Below are 20,882 nucleotides of genomic sequence, written 5' to 3' on the forward strand. Positions count from 1 at the left end.
ACTTGATATGTGTACCAGAAACTTGTATTGATGAACAGTTGTTGCGCTGTGTAATAATTCTCAAAACAAACGTCAGTAAGGTGATCATATGACCCTCACAATTCCCTACCTAGATATTTTACTGTTTAGTTGACGATTACCAACTCCAAGTCGTAATACATAAGAAGTTGTATTAATCATGAAATAGAAAATCTAAATTGGAACGAGGTCATGACTTAATCCCTTTTTAAAGTATGATATACAAATTAATAATATGCAACCTTATACTATAATGATCAATGTGTGCAAGTTGAATGATGCGCTTTGAATAATTACCGACCACTTCGCAGACAGGTTTGTACCATCAGACGGGCAGACGCTGTGGCGAATACAGTACACCACTCTACTTTGTTGCAGATGGTATAATGATATGTTATAATTGAAAAACCTTTGTATACACACACTATCCTATAGCACAGAAGAACTGTGTTCATTTCAAAATGATATGATTTTATCTGTATGCATATACTATTTCAAATAACTAAAGACAACTATAAATGTTTTCTCATTTATTAGACTAATAAAGGAAGACAAAACAACATAGTTCACAACTAAATTTGGAAATTGTAACTTGAAATATGAGTGAACATACTGAACTCATAACAACCAGTAACGCCCAAATCTTATTCACAGATAGCATGACATAATGTACGGTACAAATAAAAAAATATTCGATCTCGATTAATCAAAGCTAAATATGGCGTTTATATCAACATTTATAAAGACATTGCTCAAATAAATAAAATAAGTTTGCCAAGCGATATCAAGTTTCAAATAAAAAATTTGTATAAACAAGAAAACATTTAATACTAAAAAATCATTAACTACACGTTTGACAGGTACCTCTTAAATTTTCCATTTGCAATTATATGGAATGCTTCCTTTTTCTGATAGTTTCTTCTCTAGCAAAGTTGTGGGTGTTGTTTACTCAGTATTGAATCCTATTTTTAAAAAGCCAATACCATGATGTACAATACAAGTAATATCCGAGCACTGGTGACTTTTTACACAAACCAAGCAAACATCGTAGTAATGCAATATAAATTGTATATTAAACTTGCAAGATATATAAAAGGTTAACTTTATAAAAGTAGCATGTCAGTTATAGGCAGATAAAAAGAAAACAACGTAGGACAAAAATGAGCTAGATAAGACAAAGTTTATCAAGGGATATCACAACATTTAAAGACAGCGTACTGATGATTCATAGACATGTATTTGTACAAATGGAATAATGGATGCACCGTCACTGTTTATCGTGACATCACTCACACGACAACAGCAATAACAACAACAAATTGTGCAATGATGAAACAGTGGGATGGCATGTAACAACAACATCAACAACATATTGGATATGCTAAAATATGGAAACTTTCGAATATTTACTCACTTTGTTTAAAACCCAAATAACGTAGACTTGACATGATAATTGGCTAAATTAAAGCACTAATGGTCGACAAATATTTACCTTTTTTTAATGAAGCTATTATTAAGTTTTCTCTGCACATATTTTACAGAAAAACAATTAACTTTATATCTGTAATGAGGTTATGAGATACTAAAGCATATAAAGCATTCTTGTTTCCTTGCATTTTTGTCAAATGCACTAACATTAAGAGTAATATGTCAAAGATAGCAAAATCAATCAAATAAAAACCCTTCATTTAACTGTGTCATACCAATATTAACTTATTATAGCCTGTGAAATAATTTAAAAATAATTCTTAATGTTTCACATCATCAACTTTTGCTCTTAATTCACGTTAAAATAGGAAGAAAATTATAATCCACACTTGGTGCATTAGTATATAAGATCTTACTTGGTCTACTTTTACACAAACTTATAAGAATGTTTCATAATTGCTATGACCTTTGAATGTCTCATATACATATACTCTATAAGAACAATAAATATATTTCAACAGAAAATGGAATGTTTTCTATAAACTTTTTAATAAAAATAATAAATATTTCTTAAATCAGTTAACAATATGGAAAAACTATTAAAAAAGTATTATATTACATTGTAATTTGTTTTAACCCTACCATAGGCTTCACACAAGACCCTAACAAATGTCTAGCAGAACCTGTATATCATATTCTTTTTAGTCCACTATTTTTTATTGAAAACTACAATACAAATATGGCTATTTGTTTAGTATCTAAAAATGATTTTTTGTGAAAGCAACAATGGCATGTTGATGAAATGCATGTTACACTCCTATTGTGAAAATGATAAAATATAGAAAATATATAGATCTAAGAAACAGTTCTAAGAGTCAGAAATATATACACTAAATATGTTGTTTTTATTTCTTATTGATTCTGCTTGGTTTGTTGGTTTGGATTTTTTATTTTCCAACAGTATATATAATTCAGTAAGCAAATTTTAGTTAAAAGCTCAAAGAATTAAAACATACATTTTTATGTAGCAAAATTAGTATTTCAAAACAGAATGTACACAAACTGTGAGTGATTTAATTCAACAGAATCCTTCGAAGAATTCCTTTTTTTAATGTCATTTAATAGTCAATGGATTTTGGTATAGAACCATAATTTGAAAGAAACATTTCAATCCAAGACCAAAAGAAGCACAGGTTACTGCGCTATAACTTAATTACATAGGCTTTTAAAATATAACTGCGTTTTTTTTAAATGCCATGTTTGTATTACATGTTTTCTCTAAATTATCAATGACAAGTGTAATACACATTTATAATATTTTTTATAAGAATTATTGATAAAACCCTATAAACAAACTGATATGTTTTAGATTGTTAAAAATTATGAGTAACTTTTTTATTGTTTCAATATATTAATATATCCTTTTTTTAATATATTACATTTTTGAATTGCCAATTTGCCATATGTGAAAAAGTCTCTATTACAATCTTTAAATTTATAATTATGAATACATTTATGTCATTGTAAAGCAACAACCTGAATGAAACAGAAACAGACTTAAGTTATCAATATTTAAGGTTTAATAATGAACTAGTAAAGACCTGGTAACAACAAACATTAAGTCCAAGATCACGCATTACTTCCGTGTACATACATTTTGAAAATTAAACATAACAGCCTAAGTATAGACATGTACCATTAACAAAATAAGTCCATTATTTTCTCTATATTTCACAATAAACTATGTGTATAGCTTTAATATTGTTTGAACTTACTTGGACAACTGAGACTCATAAATAACATGCGACAATTTTGTTGATTAATAAAAATAAATAACGAACGCTTTCTGATAATAGGAATCCACATAATTGCAAAAACATTCTTAAAACATAGTAAAAGATCTGGTATGACAGTTGACATTATGCATTACATAATTATATATAAAAAACACGTAACAATAACAAAACATACATGCTTAGAAGCTTCATGTTAGCATGAAAATACTATAATTGTTACTTACATATTAATTATTGAATACCAAATAAATGACAGAAATTCTTTGTCAGATCTAAAATTCATCTTCACAATCTAAATAATTATGATAAATATTGTTTCAACAAAGTTTAAAAGAAAGTATTGGTAAGTAATTAAAATCCACAAATTGTAGAAGACATTCATCCTGTTTAAGCCATTGTATAAGCATTTTGTTAAGAGCAAAAGCACTGATTAAGTAAACACCCTTGAGACAACCAAACAAATCAGGGACAATCAAATTTACTAATACATAGATTATATAAAAAAAATCTGCAAGTTAAAAGAAATGTGATTAAATTAAGGATAATTTTGAAAAACTACATTCACAAGAAAACCTTTTGTTTAGCTGAACATTAAACTCATCATCATGGAAATTTACTGATACTTTTTTTAATTAATGAAAAATGCTAATTCACAAATAGTTAAAACTTAGCATCCACCTTATGTTTGTTTTATTTCTGGCCTGAATTACACTATCCAAACAATATACATGATACACTTATTCTAAATCTAAACAAGTCATTTGACCCATATGAATAATTCCTTGTGTTATTCCTATTTAAATTAAATATTTTACTACCGAAGGCGAAATGATTCTAGGTAAATGAGATCTGATGTTTTTGACAGCACTTTTTATTGATTTTGATAAAAGCTAATCTTGTTTGATAAAATGCTGTTTTGTTATTATTAGTACGACCTTGCATTACTCTCAACACACAAACACACAGATCAGAAATATATAATGTAAAAACAATGTAATCTAAATATTTTTTAATTGGTGAATAAGGGTACTGGGAAAATTCCAGGTTCTTTTTGCAAGTTTCATCAATCGATGTGGGAGTCTTTTTGCATGTTTCATCAATGAATATGGGAGTCTTTTGCAAGTTTCATCAATGGATATGGAAGTCTTTTTGCAAGTTTCATTAATTGATATGGGAGTGTAACAATAAGCCAGAGCAAAGAGAATGCACAACCCTAAATAAGATGATAAGTTTCTGTTTTCATTTTTCACAAGATTTCTTATGAGCTTATACCTTTCCCACTCAGAAGATAGGAGAACATGGCTATATGAAACCAGAACAGCTCTGGAGTAGCTTACAGACTGTTCAGATTTATAGTGTTTGTTGCTCATCAGTATGGGAATGGAGCCTTAAAAACTTGAATCTAGCCAGAGCAGTATTTAATCTAATTGGATCTTCTATGGGACTATTAACACTATGTGGTAAAAGGTAAGATTGCTAGCTTTTAACAATTCCTGCTTATAACCAACAACAACCATTGTGTCCTAATTTATAGCACTAGAAGGCAGAGTTGTTCCATTCCAGGTTTCTTATTTGAGGGTACAAACAAACTAAACTTGGAAATACATCAATTTAAAGGTATTGAGAGAAAAGCAAGTAGCTGAAGGGATGAGAAATCACAACCTTCCATAAGATTCAATTATCATAAGAGCGCTTTTAAAGCTTTTAACAATTCCTGCTGATGAAAGCAGTTTTGTTTAAGATGAGACAAGTAACATTGACCATTCTGAAATAATTTTCCCACTCATAGGCTGGGTCAACAATAATTCTAACATATGAAAGCTGTTATATTTTTATGAGATAATTAATAAAGAACATTCTGAAGTAATTCCCGCACTAGTAAGCCGAGTCGTCCCATTCAAGGGTCTTCTTGTAAGTCTCCGCCTCTTCCTCTGAAGATTCGTTCCCGTCGTCATGGAAACCGTCGCTTACATCATCATCAGTGTCACTGTCATCTGGCAGTGTGGATTTGCGTGGATTCTCTTCATATTCAAACAACTGTTGATAGGTAAACAACAACATTTTAAATGAACATGATTTATGAAAGTTCTATTCATATTCAAAGAACTGTTGATAGATAAATAACAACTTTAAAAAAGTTATTTAATTTATTCTTGCAACTTTTGAGACAACAGGGCTGGAAAATTTGGTAAATAAATATTGTGTTTAAACAATATTAAGCTCATGGCCTTTTTAACAACAACTGAATTTTGAAGTTGCTGTTGTTAAATTAACCAATAATTATGCTTACTGATTACACATGTTCAGACAATTTTTTGTTAAGCTCATGCATTAAGCCACGTTTTACTAGATGGAGGCTGATTTGATCCACCCATGCGTTTTTAAATTCAAAAGCCAACAAAACAATCCAAATGCATACCTCCTGATCAATGGGGTTCACAATGATGTTGAGTTCCGAGTTGTCCCACTCCATTTCCTGACCACTCTCATTGGCAGGGCGCCGTCTGTGGTGTGCCGCCCGTATACGCAGGACACCGAGGACAATCATGAACAGTAGGAAACCAACACACACTACTATGATAGCCACCATGCCAAAATCTGAAACATTGCAATACATGTAAAACAATATCACAATTATGGGATATTAATGCGATCGTGATAAAATTATTGCATATGCTCAGGGTCTGTAAAAACAGCTCTTAATGCATGTGTATAGTGTTGAACCAGTTTAGCCCATGCAGTCTGAGTGGGACAGGGTTAACAAGAAACCGTCGCAGACGGGTGATGCTACCCAAAGGTTGTTTTTTTGTCACAATATTGCACTATATATTCAGATAAAAGGAAACGTCTTGAGGGCACAGTAGTTGGGGGGACATGAATTTTTATTTATAGAAAATTTCAAAGGGTCATAACTCTGTGAAAAATCATCCGACCAGAACCCGCTGATTATATGCACATCTCCTCTTGGTAGTGAAGCTTCCCATAAAGTTTAATTGAATTCTGGTCATTAGTTGCTGAGAAATAGTCGGACAAAAATTGTGCATGGACGGACAGACGAAGCGACGACTATATTTATTTTGGGGGAGCATAAAAATGTGATACAATGAGATTAAGATTTAAGTTTGAAAAGCTAGATTTCCTATCTTACATAACCAGCAAACAGCATAAAACCTAAATAGCCTACGAGTTAAACACTATGGAAATGCTATAATAACACACAGAAAGTGACCTACTTGTGCCTGCAGCTCCCTGTAAGGTGTGACTGAACTTGGGATCCTGGATGGACTGCTGGGCACCATTACTCTGTATCCTAGCAACTGGTACCACTCGAGGCTCTTCCGTATCTCTCTCCAGAGAACCAACCTTGAAGAATATTTTGGTCTCTTACTTATAATTGTATCAATCACAGTTCAAATTATTTGCTGTAAATGGTTTAAGAATAACCTTAGTTTCACTTTTTCAATCCCTTACATGGAATAAATCATCAACTCTACTCTTGCATGAAAAATAAATATTTTTCCAATTATCAGATCTTTATTGGCATATGGACAATCTATGTGGCTGACAAGTTTTGCTCAATCAAAACAATATTTTATGTTTTCATCAATGGATGAAGAAACTACAACATAAATTATTACAACAGTTATTTTGTGCCTTAACTTTGAAACCTATTGTATTCTCTTGAAATTAACAGTACCCTTAAATAATTATTTTTTGTACGAAAAGCACCATTTGAAAACAAAGGATATCATTTTAGCGTGTTTTGAAATATTTTCAGAGGACAGTGGCTTTAATTAAAAAAAATATCACTTTCAATAACCTCAAAATAGTAAATTCTTTGCAACATGCAGTTGTTTTATGGTGCAAATAACAAGTTATCTAATTTACTAAAGCTGCCCTCTGGGGAAAACACTGAATGTCTGTGGGTATAGTTAATTGCAATAACAGAGGAAAAGTGTCGTCCCTGATTAGTCTGTGCAGACTGCACAGGCTAATCAGGGACGACACTTTATGCAACACGTAGTAAGCCCTGTTTTTCCAGTTCACAGATGTTTTTGTTTTAAAATGAGCCGTGCTCTGTGAAAAGGGGGTTTAATGCATGTGCATAAAGTGTCGTCCCAGATAGGCCTGTGCAGTTTGCATAGTCTAATCAGGGACGACACTTTCCGCCTAAACTGGATTTTTTCAAAGAAAAGACTTTCTTGAAACAAAAAAAATCTTAAAAGCGGAGAGTGTCGTCCCTGATTATCCTGTGCAGACTGCAGACAGTTTGTTCTTTCAATGCGCTACAAACTACTGTCAACTTACCGACACACTTAATTCGTTGCTCACAAATCTGCCGCTCTGTGAGGAACAGGAGAGGACAAAGTTTCGCATGTGAAGGTTGTCTGCATGGGTGTGCACGTATCGGATGTGTCTGATCACAGTCAGGTAGTTAGCAATAGTGTCGGCATCTGAAATGTAGATCATCATGTTAAGATTTATCTTTGCTTAATGAATATGTGTAAAGTGTTGTCCCAGATTAGCCTGTGCTGTCCTCACAGGCTAATGAGGGAATGACAGCTTCAGCCTGAATTTGATTTTCTTTTAAAACAGACTTCAAAAGACTTTGCAATCAGGTAGATAGCAATTGTGGTTTGCATCTGAAATGTTGATCTGCAGCTTTTACTAACATGATCGTATTACAGGAATTTTCAAAATTGTTTTAACCTTGGTAAAATTTTATCTTCAAAAATCATGTTATGGTGCAAACAAGAACATAGCACATTATAATTGCTTACAAAGGTTCAAATAAAAAGTCTCAAAGATATTTTAAAAGTTACCAAAAAGATTCTTCTGAAATGACATTAAACAATTGTTATTATTTTTTTAAACTTCTTGCTGTGCAAGAACACTCACATTTTCTTGGCTAACCAGTATGCAACGTAAATACATAAGCCAGTAACTGACATATTCAAACCTGCATTGAATACTTAGATCTCCGTAAAAAACTGTTCCAAGATAAGTGTGTGCCTTCCGCACAAGCTAATCAGGGACGACACTTATTGTCTTTAATGGATGTTCGCTAAGATAAAAAAGACTTCCTTTACATGAAAAAATGCAATACCCCGGTACATGCAGAAAATGTCTTCCCTGATAAGCCTGTACATACTGTATACAGCTAATCTGGGACGACATTTTATGCAAAGTATTAAAACTCATTTGCTAAGACTCACTGAGAATGACAAGGCTGTCTTCTCAATTCCTACATGTATTAGGTGCACATACTTCAACCAGTAACTGAAAACTGCCATATTTGAAACTGTTAATCTGCGATGGCACACATGCATTAAACCCTGTTTTCCCAGAACCAGGCTTAATTTTTTTTCTATCCCAGTCCACTCACTTAGAATGACTAGTCCAGCTGCAGTCTCAATTCCCTCCAGTTTCATGTTGAAGTCCTTGATGTCTCTCTTGGGAAGCTCAAGGTGTTCCACATAGAAGTCAAGGACAGGCTCTGCCCGCAGCGTGCACATGTCAAGCAGGAAGTGGCTGGTGGGATCTTCACTGGAGCCTCCTGAGTGAACTGTAAATGGAAACACACATGAACTTCTTTGTAATGAATTGTAATAAGATTGGCCTAAGTACAAAATCAACAAAAATTAGTTCACATGAATAATAATTGTTTTGCAGAATATCTCTATCTCTATGCATTTGAGTCTCCCTCTGGGAAAAGGGGTTTAATGCATGCATGTAAAGTGTAGCTCAAGATTAGTCTGTGCACTAAAGGGGTTAAATGCATGCGTGTAAAGTGTAGCTCAAGATTAGTCTGTGCACTAAAGGGGTTAAATCATGAGTGTAAAGTGTAGCTCAAAATTAGTCTGTGCACTAAAGGGGTTAAATGCATAAGTGTAAAGTGTAGCTCAAGATTAGTCTGTGCACTAAAGGGGTTAAATGCATGAGTGTTAAGTGTAGCTCAAGATTAGTCTGTGCACTAAAGGGGTTAAATGCATAAGTGTAAAGTGTAGCTCAAGATTAGTCTGTGCACTAAAGGGGTTAAATGCATGAGTGTAAAGTGTAGCTCAAGATTAGTCTGTGCACTAAAGGGATTAAATGCATGAGTGTAAAGTGTAGCTCAAGATTAGTCTGTGCACTAAAGGGGTTAAATGCATGAGTGTAAAGTGTAGCTCAAGATTAGTCTGTGCACTAAAGGGGTTAAATGCATGAGTGTAAAGTGTAGCTCAAGATTAGTCTGTGCACTAAAGGGGTTAAATGCATGAGTGTAAAGTGTAGCTCAAGATAAGTCTGTGCACTAAAGGGGTTAAATGCATGAGTGTAAAGTGTAGCTCAAGATAAGTCTGTGCACTAAAGGGGTTTAATGCATGCATGTAAAGTCGATTAGTCTGTGCACTTCGCAGCGCCACTCTAGAAAATAACATTTTCTATGATCACTCAAGAAATGAAATCGAAATTCCACTAAATTCAACAAATATCCTATATATCAATTCCAAAGAAATTCAAGATTACTCACATTGTTCAAAACCATTTGAATCTTAATGTTTTCTTTTCTTTTCCATAACCGTTTAGTGGTCATGTTCCTTTGTTTTCAAGATTTACCCTTTCCCACTCAGAAGCAAAGTGAAAATGGCAAACAGCATAAAACCAGAGAAACTCGCAGTCTGTTCAGGATTTATGCCGTTTGCTACTCATAAATATCTAAAGGTTGGAAATGAAGCCTTTAAAACTTTAATCTAGTAGAAAGGTTTTAATTAAATTTATCTTTCTGAGCGACTACAAATGCGACAAAAAACTTAAGTGGTAACGGGTTAATTGAATCAATTTAGGATTCATCCTAAGATCCTTAACTCTATGCAATACTCACTCAATTAATTTTTCCGATGCAACACTTACCAACAGGCACGTTTTTAGACTTTACATCAGTCTGTTGTTTGGGTGGTGAGGTGTCATTGCCAATCTCCTCCTCCTCGCTATCGGTGTCATTCCTGTTCTCCTCTCCGTTTGTTGACAGCATGAAGTCAACATGGATATTCACATCCTAAAAACAATGTATATAAATTACTGTGCGTATAATCCAGGGTGTGATCTAAGAACCACCTCAGGGGAGGTAAATGCCTTACCCCCCTTTCAGGATAAAGTTTAATTCTTCATCTTTTTTAGATCCAGCAAAGTTACTAACTATTTGTAAAATGAGTTTGACATTGACAGGGAGGGAATCAACTGAGAGGAGGAAAAATCACACCTCTGTTTACTGGATACAAAATGTGAGCCCTACTCTGGACAACAGGGTTTATTGCTTGTGCGATTGCATGGCTTATCAGGGATGAAACTTTCTGCTTTTTTTCTGTTCATAGGAAGTCTCCTTTTAAACAAGGGCTGTTTGTAAAACATGCATGCCCCCCCCCCCCCCTATATGGGCTATAAGTTGTAGTAGCAGCCATTGTGTGAATACGTTTTTTGTCACTGTGAATGGTGGTGGTGGTGGTGGTGGTGGTGGTGTAGTAGTAGTAGTAGTAGTAGTAGTAGTAGTAGTAGTAGTAACAGTAGTACTAGTAGTAGTAGTAGTAGTAGTAGTAGTAGTAGTAGTAGTAGTAGAAGTAGTAGTAGTAGTAGTAGTAGTAGTAGTAGTAGTAGTAGTAGTAGTAGTAGTAGTAGTAGTAGTAGTAGTAGAAGTAGTAGTAGTAGTAGTAGTAGTAGTAGTAGTAGTAGTAGTAGTAGTAGTAGTAGTAGTAGTAGTAGTAGTAGTAGTAGTAGTAGTAGTAGTAGTAGTAGTAGTAGTAGTAGAAGTAGTAATAAAAGCTGCGCCATGAGCGCATGATACGCCCGTCGTTCGCCAATGAAGTAGTAAGGTAATAAATAACCCTTTGAATCATTTTTTTACTTCAGTTTATTTGTATTTGAATACATGGTTTATTTTATAAGTACATGAGCATGGAAATCACGAAATTTTGACGAACAAAGTCCCATAACTCTGGAACGACAATTCAGAATTCCGTCAAAAACGAAAGGGGATCAGGGTTTATCAATATTAAGATTGTGTTGAAATTTGAAAAAAATCCATCGAAGGATATTTGAGCTACAGTAGGACATTCAATGAAATCACGAAATTTTGACAAACAAAGTCCCATAACTCTGGAACGACAATTCAGAATTCCGTCAAAAACAAAAGGGGATCAGGGTTTATCAATATTAAGATTGTGTTAAAATTTGAAGAAAATCTGTCAAAGGATATTTGACGTAGCGTACGACATTAACAGACGGACGGACGGACGGACAGACGGACGCGGGGTATACCATAATACGTCCCGTCATAGACGGGCGTATAAAAATAGTAGTAGTAGTGGCAGTAGTAGTAGAAGTAGTAATAGTAGACATGGTAGAATAAGTGGTGGTGGTGGTGGTGGTGGTGGTGGTGGTGGTGGTGGCGGCGGCGGCGGCGGTGGCGATGGCGGTGGTGGTGGTGGTGGTGGTGGAGTAGTAGTAGTAGTAGTAGTAGTAGTAGTAGTAGTAGTAGTAGTAGTAGTAGTAGTAGTGGTAGTAGTAGTAGTAGTAGTAGTAGTAGTAGTAGTAGTAGTAGTAGTAGTAGTAGTAGTAGTAGAAGTAGAAGTAGTAGTAGTAGTAGTAGTAGTAGTAGTAGTAGTAGTAGTAGTAGTAGTAGTAGTAGTAGTAGCAGTAGCAGCAGCAGTAGCAGCATTACAATACCAATACTTAAGAATGATCAAATGGGAAAAGGTAACCTAGCACTGGCAGTAAATATGGGGCTTATTTACAGGTCAGATTTGGAATCTCTGCTGTAAAATGAGATTTTGAATGAATTAAAGAGAGGCAAATCTGTAATAAAAAGAACATGCATAAACCGTAGTTGTTTCCCTTGTTTGAACCATGCTAAATCCTTATAATGCCTATTTCCAGTAACTGTGACCTTCACCTGTGACCTTGACCTTTGACCTAGTGACCTCAAAATCAATAGGGGTCATCTGCGGGTCATGATCAATGTACCTATGAAGTTTCATGATCCTAGCCCCAAGCGTTCTTGAGTTATCGTCCGGAAACCACCTGGTGGACGGACCGACCTACCGACCGACCAACCGACTGACCGACCGACCGACATGAGCAAAGCAATATACCCCCTCTTCTTCGAAGGGGGGCATAAAAATATCAAAAGCGAACTCCACAGGCATATAGCCCAGTTTTCTAGTAACAAGCTCAATATATATTGCATTCATTTTGGCAAAAAACACAAAGTGACATCCCATAATGTGACAGGAAAAGTACACAGTCAATCATTTTGGCCAGATTTATATAATTTTCATTTTATAAGAGTAAGGGGCATATTTTCGTAGACTTAGGTGGGATGTTTATTAAGTTTGGAGAATTTAATAGTCCTTTGTTAGAATAGGGGGATTTTCATTATCCTATATGAATAGGTTGTTTATTAAGTTGGGGTCATTTTTAAACATTTTTTTAAGATGGAGGCATTAATAAGAAAGGCAGCATTTATTAGGGAGACGTCATAGTTATTAAGGGAAAAAACCCTGTTCAGGGAAGCCAGACAGCTATAGGGTAGGGGCATTTAAAAGGATTTTGGGTCAGTTATTATGGAGGACCATTCATATGGGTAAAGGGATAGTTCTTTAGAAGTGGCATTTAAAAAGGTTGGTTAACAGTTATTAGGGAAAGCTAAAAATGCTATTTGGGTAGCAGTTATACAGTTTGAGGGACAGTTATTAGGGAGGGGAATGTATAGGGGTGGGGAGATAGTTAATAGAGTAAGGAGTGTTGTTTTAGGTAAGGAGATGTGGAAGAGGGAAATGCATTTATCACAGACACTGCTGACTCATCCTATATATACTGAGCCCCATTGACAATTTGCCTCTGAACCCCAATGACAATCTAGTCACACAGTTAAGATAGGCTTAGTTGAGTGCTATGTGCATTAATATGGGGAGATATTTATCAGGAACATACAGTCATAAAGAGCCATATTGACTCACCCTAAAGATATCAAGGCCTGTCTCAAGTGTGTCCCTGTATCCCATGACGACCTGCTTGCCGGACATTGTGATGATAGGCCTGTTAGAGTGCTCTACGAATATGTATGTCTCAAGTAGCGGAAGGATCTCCTCTGTATCTCCACAACTGCAAACAAATAAAGAGGTAAAGGTCAATGCATGGGAATATAGTCTGATTATGATACTAGACTCATCTTCAACCGACTTTGGCATTTACCCGCTGATCACTGGGATACAAGTCATATGTTCACATTTGGGGCAGTATTAAGCAATGGACCATTGGGCTTATTGTGTGTGCATTTCAAAGTTCATGAGGTCCTTTCTGAGTCAGAGGCCACATTATGGGTGGACCCCATGTGTGCCTTAGCACTCCTACCTAATAAACTTACTAGACTCATGAAAGTTGGGATGTATTTTGAGTTGTAGCTGCAATTTGCAGCTATTTCGTTGTAACAGAAAGATTTTTCAATTTTGGTGTGGTCTTGTGTTGTGGGGGGACCTGCAGGAAACCCCCATGTGCCTCGTACAGTGACCAGCAACAAAACTCTCATGCTGCTGGGTACTGGTATTTAACCGGGATCACTCAGGTGAGAAGTGGGTGTACCAACCACTGCCCAGCCGGACAGCCTACAATTTTGCTTTTTCCCAGACAGGTACCCATAGATACTACTGGGTGGAGAGGAGCAAGCTGGGATTAATCTTTGCTCAGGAAAATTCCATGGTCTGAGTGGGATTCAAACCAGGGACCTTCTCATTCCTAGACCAGCATCCTACCACTAGACCACAGTCCCAATATATGTCAAAATACTGTGAAACCATTTATTTTCGACAGCACAAAATTGCGTCATTTTTATAAAAATGACGATTTCGTCAGCACTTAAATTCGCCGATTTCTGATTTTGAATTTTAAAAAAAAATGCGTCAGTCAATATCCGATTTGTGTGTTATACATATTCGCGATCAATCGCAGTTGCGAAAAAATCGTGGTACGAATGCAGGAACACACTTGAGAATCACTGCAGGAGGTGGGGCCTGTTTGTCACATACCAATTAACTAGTCTTTTGTTATCAAAGAACAGTAATGGACTCTCTTAATGTACGCCATTCACACGTTCATTGTTATGATTAGCGGACAAGTGGGATCGAATAACCGTTAACGAGTGTTTGTAACAACGAAGCCAATTGCCAATTAGCCTTATTATATTATTATAATTGCCATACTGAAATCGTTTTAAGTGTTTTTTCGGCGTAAGCTGCATAAGCCAGCTTTTCACCTTAGCCTGACCTTTGTAAGTGTCCAATAAAATTCCAATAAAATTTCCCGCGGCTAGGTACGAATGAATACACTTCATTTATTCCATTGGCTGATTTGAGTATACCACCAGAACATTGGAAACATATCCGCGTCTTTGTAACATTGTTTTACTGTATGAAACAATTTTATCTCGAATGAAAAGGCTTAATAGATAGAACAGTTTTACACTCAATTCTCGACATCAATACAGTTTGTGCGTACACCTTTTATTTTCAGAGTATTACCAACGCAAGAGCGTTTATACTTAAAAGGCTATGTTCTCATATTTAGTACTTACTTCCTTATTCCTGTCAACATGTTAACATGTAAAAGTATAAAGAGCAATGGAAGCGAGGCCTCACTTTAAAGCATTGCATTTCAACCCGCGAGGTATATCGGGTCAATTCGCGGACATTCAGAGTTTATATACAGGTCATCACCGGAGTTGGCGGCCAGTAAAATAATCGTTATATAATAAAGACGCTATCCGTGAACTAGGTGACCTGGAATTTTCTTTAGACCAGAAATATGTTAAATGAAGATATTCAGCAATATAATTATGGTATGTAAATAATAGATTCTTAATGTGTTTTTCGGCGTAAGCTGCATAAGCCAGCTTTTCACCTTAGCCTGACATTTGTAAGTGTCCAATAAAATTCCAATAAAATTTCCCGCGGCTAGGTACGAATGAATACACTTCATTTATTCCATTGGCTGATTTGAGTATACCACCAGAACATTGGAAACATATCCGCGTCTTTGTAACACTGTTTTACTGTATGAAACAATTTTATCTCGAATGAAAAGGCTTAATAGATAGAACAGTTTTACACTCAATTCTCGACATCAATACAGTTTGTGCGTACACCTTTTATTTTCAGAGTATTACTAGCGCAAGAGCGTTTATATTTAAAAGGCTATGTTCTCATATTTAGTACTTACTTCCTTATTCCTGTCAACATGTTAACATGTAAAAGTATAAAGAGCAATGGAAGCGAGGCCTCACTTTAAAGCATTGCATTTCAACCCGCGAGGTATATCGGGTCAATTCGCGGACATTCAGAGTTTATATACAGGTCATCACCGGAGTTGGCGGCCAGTAAAATAATCGTTATATAATAAAGACGCTATCCGTGAACTAGGTGACCTGGAATTTTCTTTAGACCAGAAATATGTTAAATGAAGATATTCAGCAATATAATTATGGTATGTAAATAATAGATTCTTAATGTGTTTTCAACAATACAATGATAAATATTATTGTTGATAAATTTAACAATAATTATTCGTCCATATTGCCTAATGTACTAAAGTGATATTATGAGCATGTAACAGTTTATAGGTGTCTATCGCAACCGTTGATTATTTTTGATGTTTCTACTTCATATACACTTATATTAATTAATGCAGCATCATCATACTAAAACAATATACCAGAAAGAGAAAAATAATGCATTTGAATATCAACCGTACTTTCGTTTGACAACTGATCATGCGTTTACGAGTTGAACCTAAATTTAGTTTTAGTGCAGATTTGTTCATACGACACAAAGACACGAAATTGTTTTACGGATCATTTCAGCTTACAGGACTGGGTGGGTCACGTAAGAATATCGAATATAAAATATATTTTTATAAACAACTGGTAGCAAGGTGAGTTGCAGATAATTAATCAGTAACCACATTTTAACTAACTATTTTAACCTGTTAATTCTTTTCAGCTCAATTCAACAGTGCAAAATGCCCATAATATCACTTTAAGCATTAGCACGCTGCGTGATGGCTAATATGCAACACCCCTGAAAAACACAATGCACCTAATGGGTAATAAAGTTATAAACAGTTAGCGCTTAATTCATTACCATTCTACTTAAACGAAGTCAACGCATTCGATACAGCTGTACTGCACACGCGTTTTAAAGAAGTGTAACGTGTCAGTTTAGTACCTTGTGTAATCTACATCCCTTTGTGTCAAAACCGGATTAATCTTGATTACGAAACAGCAGTGAATGTGTGCATGGATTATGTTGGAATTTTATGCCTCATGTCTACGGTAAAGTTTTAAAATATTGTTCAACTTAGTGTTTGTTTTTGTTCACACATAGAACATGATTGTTCGTTAGGATCTTAAATTCGCCAATCGGTCGACTGACGAAATTTATGAAAATTAATGCCTGACGATTAATAATGGTTTCACAGTATGACAATATTAGTTTCTTTCTGGGCTAACTTAGCTTGATGCATGTGCAATGGCAGTCCCAGATTTTATAAACTGCACAATTCCAACATGCTAATCAGGGACAACACTTTCCCCCTAGACTTGATTTTTGTTAAGAAGGGACTTCCTCTAAACAAAAAATGCCATTAAAGCGGAAAGTATCATCCCTGAAAAACCTGTGAGGACTTGGACAGTCCTATCTGGGAGGACACTTTATGCACATGTATTAAGCCCAGTTTTCCCTGAACAAGGCTGAAATAATGATTGCCAGGGGGTTTATTAGGCTCACATGAAGGTCTACATGAACATTTGTTTCTGAGATAATAATATTAGTGCTAACATGCATGTCTTGCCTAAAAGTGTGTCAAATATCTCTTTTGTGGAAAAACGCTCTTTGACACAAAAAATAGTGTTGCACGTTCAAAATTCCATGAAACCATGTGAACCTGTTCTTTGCATAATTAAGATATCAATTATACTGATGTTTCAAGATGTATTAAGTGCTTGACTAAATTGACAGAAAACACAAGACCAATCACTTCTATTACACTCACTGAAAGCTTGTCCTGATGTTGAGATTCCTACGGCCGGGGGTGGGGAAGTTACGGTTGTTGATGTATGCCACCTTGTGCACGAGTTTCTCAACGTCAGAAGCGTTGTGTCCCGTAATGGTGAACTCTGTCTTCTCACTATTGAAACTGACAGACTGGAGAAAACAACAACATTATATACCTTTATTACTTTGTAATCAAGACATTTATTTCTTTGAAACTGGACAATTTTTTAAGGACAGTTGTTCATGTAAGTTAGTAAGAAAAACAGGACCTAGTTTTTTTCTCTACAAACCCAATCCGATGCTGTATTTGATAAATAAATTAATGTTTTTTGCTTATTTTATACTTACATATAATTCCAAATACATTAAAAACAATACTACTGTATACTTGTTCATACTTATAAACATTGACCAATGGTTTTAAAATATTTCTTCTATGGAGCAAGGCAACTTTGTTTTAACAGTTTATGAAAACAAAATATAATATATCAATAATAACATTTATAATTTCTGTATGGATTAGTAACGCTCAAGAACATGTCGGTGTAGAGTAATTAACTTTCAAAATGTAAGGATGTAATCAGTCACAAATTCCATTTGACATTTGTCTCCTCTGTGTGCATAGTTGTTTTTAACCTATTTTCTTTCCTATTCATTGCGTCTTTTGGTGATTGTTTCTTTCTCGCTTGAGCACGAGGATTTCATGAGTGGAAGTGCAAAGAAATGCTTTTTTTAAAGGTATTTATGGAATGGTTGCTTCAAGTAGCCAAAACTTGTAGAGTGCTAATGTCAGACTTTAATTAGGACAGCAAAAAACAACCAACACCATATAAGGTCGCCATGGTGTTATGGATACAGTGTCCACCCAACGACCAAAAGGTCACAGGATCGATCCCCACTGTAAGATCGTTCTTTAGATCTCTCCCAAAGACACCAAGTACTGGTTCTAGGCCCAGGAAACAGACTCCAGAGCGTTTTAAATATAAGTAGTAAGTACTCTAAATGCAATCAAGCTAAAATAAAAAGGTTTAAAACTTAAATCTAAAACCAAAATCAGTCATTGTCATCAACAACACACATCTGATCAAGCTATTGATGACTATCATCATGTATCATGTTGTATGTTCTTCAAAGATTTGGGGCGTCCTGACCCACATTTATCTGATAATGACAATACACAAAAGAAACAATCTAAGCGCCCATGAGCCATTGCCAAAAATTGAGTGAGCAATAAGTGTATATTGGTACGGAAAAGCCTATTTACAAAGACAAAATCAATATTTTTAAAATGCGCAAAACTACCAGAGGCTTTAACAAACTACATGTACTACAAAATAATAATTTCTTGCTCTTTTTTTACCAGATTATTGGTCCTGATCTTTTAGCTTCTGAGTGGGAAAGGGTAAACCCAGTTTGTGTGTTTATGATTTGGGTGTCTGTTGTAAATCAAAGTCTCTAACGAATTTCAGTATTTGATGGTTTCTTGCCTGCTTATGTTGTTATGTCTGTTTTTCATAACAAAAGTCTGTTCATGAATGTTTTCCAATGATCTTCAATATATTTGTCACTTAATACGTTTTCTAGGCATTCAACCTTTATGAGAATTACTCCAAGAAAAATCATCGGAAACAGTTATGGCATAGACCTATCTAAGAAAGCAAAATCAATTGTTCATACCGCCCACAGCATGTCTGCACAAAGTACATTTAACCAGGATTTATTATATTGTTTTAATTAGTCTGCAGGCTACTTGTAAACATAAATCATTGGAACATCTTATCCAAGTAACAATTTGTGATAATAAACTGCGTAGTTACTTTACCAAATAAAGATAAGGATAGGGCCAAAGTTAAACACAATTTGACTATAAAGTGAATAGTTAATCTAATAACGTAATATTAACACCATTTTTTAAAGTTGCATAAGATGGTCAATATTCAATTTTACGATAGACAAATTTGACATTTTTCATAACTAAACTAATGACAATACTTATTTTGCTTTTTAGCATGCACCTTTAGCAGCAACCTGTACATTTGGTGATGCAACCTGTACAATTGGTGATGCAACCTGTACAATTGGTGATGCAACCTGTACATCTGGTGATGCAACCTGTTCATTTGGTGATGCAACCTGTACATCTGGTGATGCAACTGTACATTTGGTGATGCAACCTGTACATCTGGTGATGCAACTGTACATTTGGTGATGCAACCTGTTCATTTGGTGATGCAACCTGTACATCTGGTGATGCAACCTGTACATTTGGTGATGCACCCTGTACATTTGGTGATGCAACTGTACATTTGGTGATGCAACCTGTACATTTGGTGATGCACCCTGTACATTTGGTGATGCAACTGTACATTTGGTGATGCAACCTGTTCATTTGGTGATGCACCCTGTACATCTGGTGATGCAACCTGTACATTTGGTGATGCACCCTGTACATTTGGTGATGCAACCTGTACATTTGGTGATGCAACCTGTACAATTGGTGATGCACCCTGTACATTTGGTGAATCAACCTGTACATTTGGTGATGCAACCTGTACAATTGGTGATGCAACCTGTACAATTGGTGATGCAACCTGTACATTTGGTGATGCAACTGTACATTTGGTGATGCAACCTGTACATTTGGTGATGCACCCTGTACATTTGGTGATGCAACCTGTACATTTGGTGATGCAACCTGTTCATTTGGTGATGCACCCTGTACATCTGGTGATGCAACCTGTACATTTGGTGATGCACCCTGTACATTTGGTGATGCAACCTGTACATTTGGTGATGCAACCTGTACAATTGGTGATGCAACCTGTACATTTGGTGATGCAACCTGAACATTTGGTGATGCAACCTGTACATTTGGTGATGCAACCTGAACATTTGGTGATGCAACCTGTACATTTGGTGATGCAACCTGTACATTTGGTGATGCTAGATTTGTATGATGGTAATAGTATCTCTTACTACCAACCCCAAATAACTATAACTTGTTTACTTGCAAGATGAGCATAATCAAATTTAAGTTTTAAGGTTTTTGAAGGTTTGATTAACAAAAAATCATACCTGGTTTTAAACATGTAATCTTTTTACTTTCTCAAATTTATGTTTTCGATTAATTATATGCTTGTCATCTTTGTCTTACAGTTCCACCGGGCATTTTCTTGAGATCAGTTCAATTCTTCAAATATCATTCCTGATTTACAAGTTATGCCATTTTTTACTAGTCCAAACTTAAATTTACATAATGTTTGTTGTTTAGCAACAAATTCTTACTGTTCTACTGGGCAGCTCCCTGTACTTTAAGTAAATGCTGGATTTTTCCTTAACAGGGTGCTGATATTATCTCTTACATTTTCTGCAAGACAGTAAACTCTTGGTAAGTCTTACCGTTCCACTTGGCATGTTCTCTAGATCAGTAAACTCTAGGTAAGTCTTACCGTTCCACTTGGCATGTTCTCTAGATCAGTAAACTCTAGGTAAGTCTTACCGTTCCACTTGGCATGTTCTCTAGATCAGTAAACTCTAGGTTAGTCTTACCGTTCCACTTGAC

The 20,882-nt window shown here is 35.4% G+C and overlaps 1 protein-coding gene across 1 annotated transcript in view; it reads right to left on the minus strand.

Moving 5' to 3' along the window:
• Positions 1–535: 535 nt before the first annotated feature.
• LOC127850397 (calsyntenin-1-like) overlaps positions 536–20,882 on the minus strand; it is a 78,241-nt gene continuing 57,894 nt past the window's right edge. The window contains exons 12-19 of the mRNA XM_052383417.1: positions 17,319–17,470; positions 13,235–13,379; positions 10,134–10,278; positions 8,629–8,808; positions 7,551–7,696; positions 6,476–6,605; positions 5,662–5,840; positions 536–5,279 (exon numbers count right to left, since the gene is read on the minus strand). Coding sequence (XP_052239377.1) covers positions 5,118–5,279; positions 5,662–5,840; positions 6,476–6,605; positions 7,551–7,696; positions 8,629–8,808; positions 10,134–10,278; positions 13,235–13,379; positions 17,319–17,470 — 1,239 coding nt within the window. The 3' untranslated portion in view covers positions 536–5,117. The remainder of the gene's footprint in view (positions 5,280–5,661; positions 5,841–6,475; positions 6,606–7,550; positions 7,697–8,628; positions 8,809–10,133; positions 10,279–13,234; positions 13,380–17,318; positions 17,471–20,882) is intronic.

The sequence above is a fragment of the Dreissena polymorpha genome, chromosome 11 (assembly GCF_020536995.1).
Source record: "Dreissena polymorpha isolate Duluth1 chromosome 11, UMN_Dpol_1.0, whole genome shotgun sequence".
NCBI lineage: Eukaryota > Metazoa > Mollusca > Bivalvia > Myida > Dreissenidae > Dreissena > Dreissena polymorpha.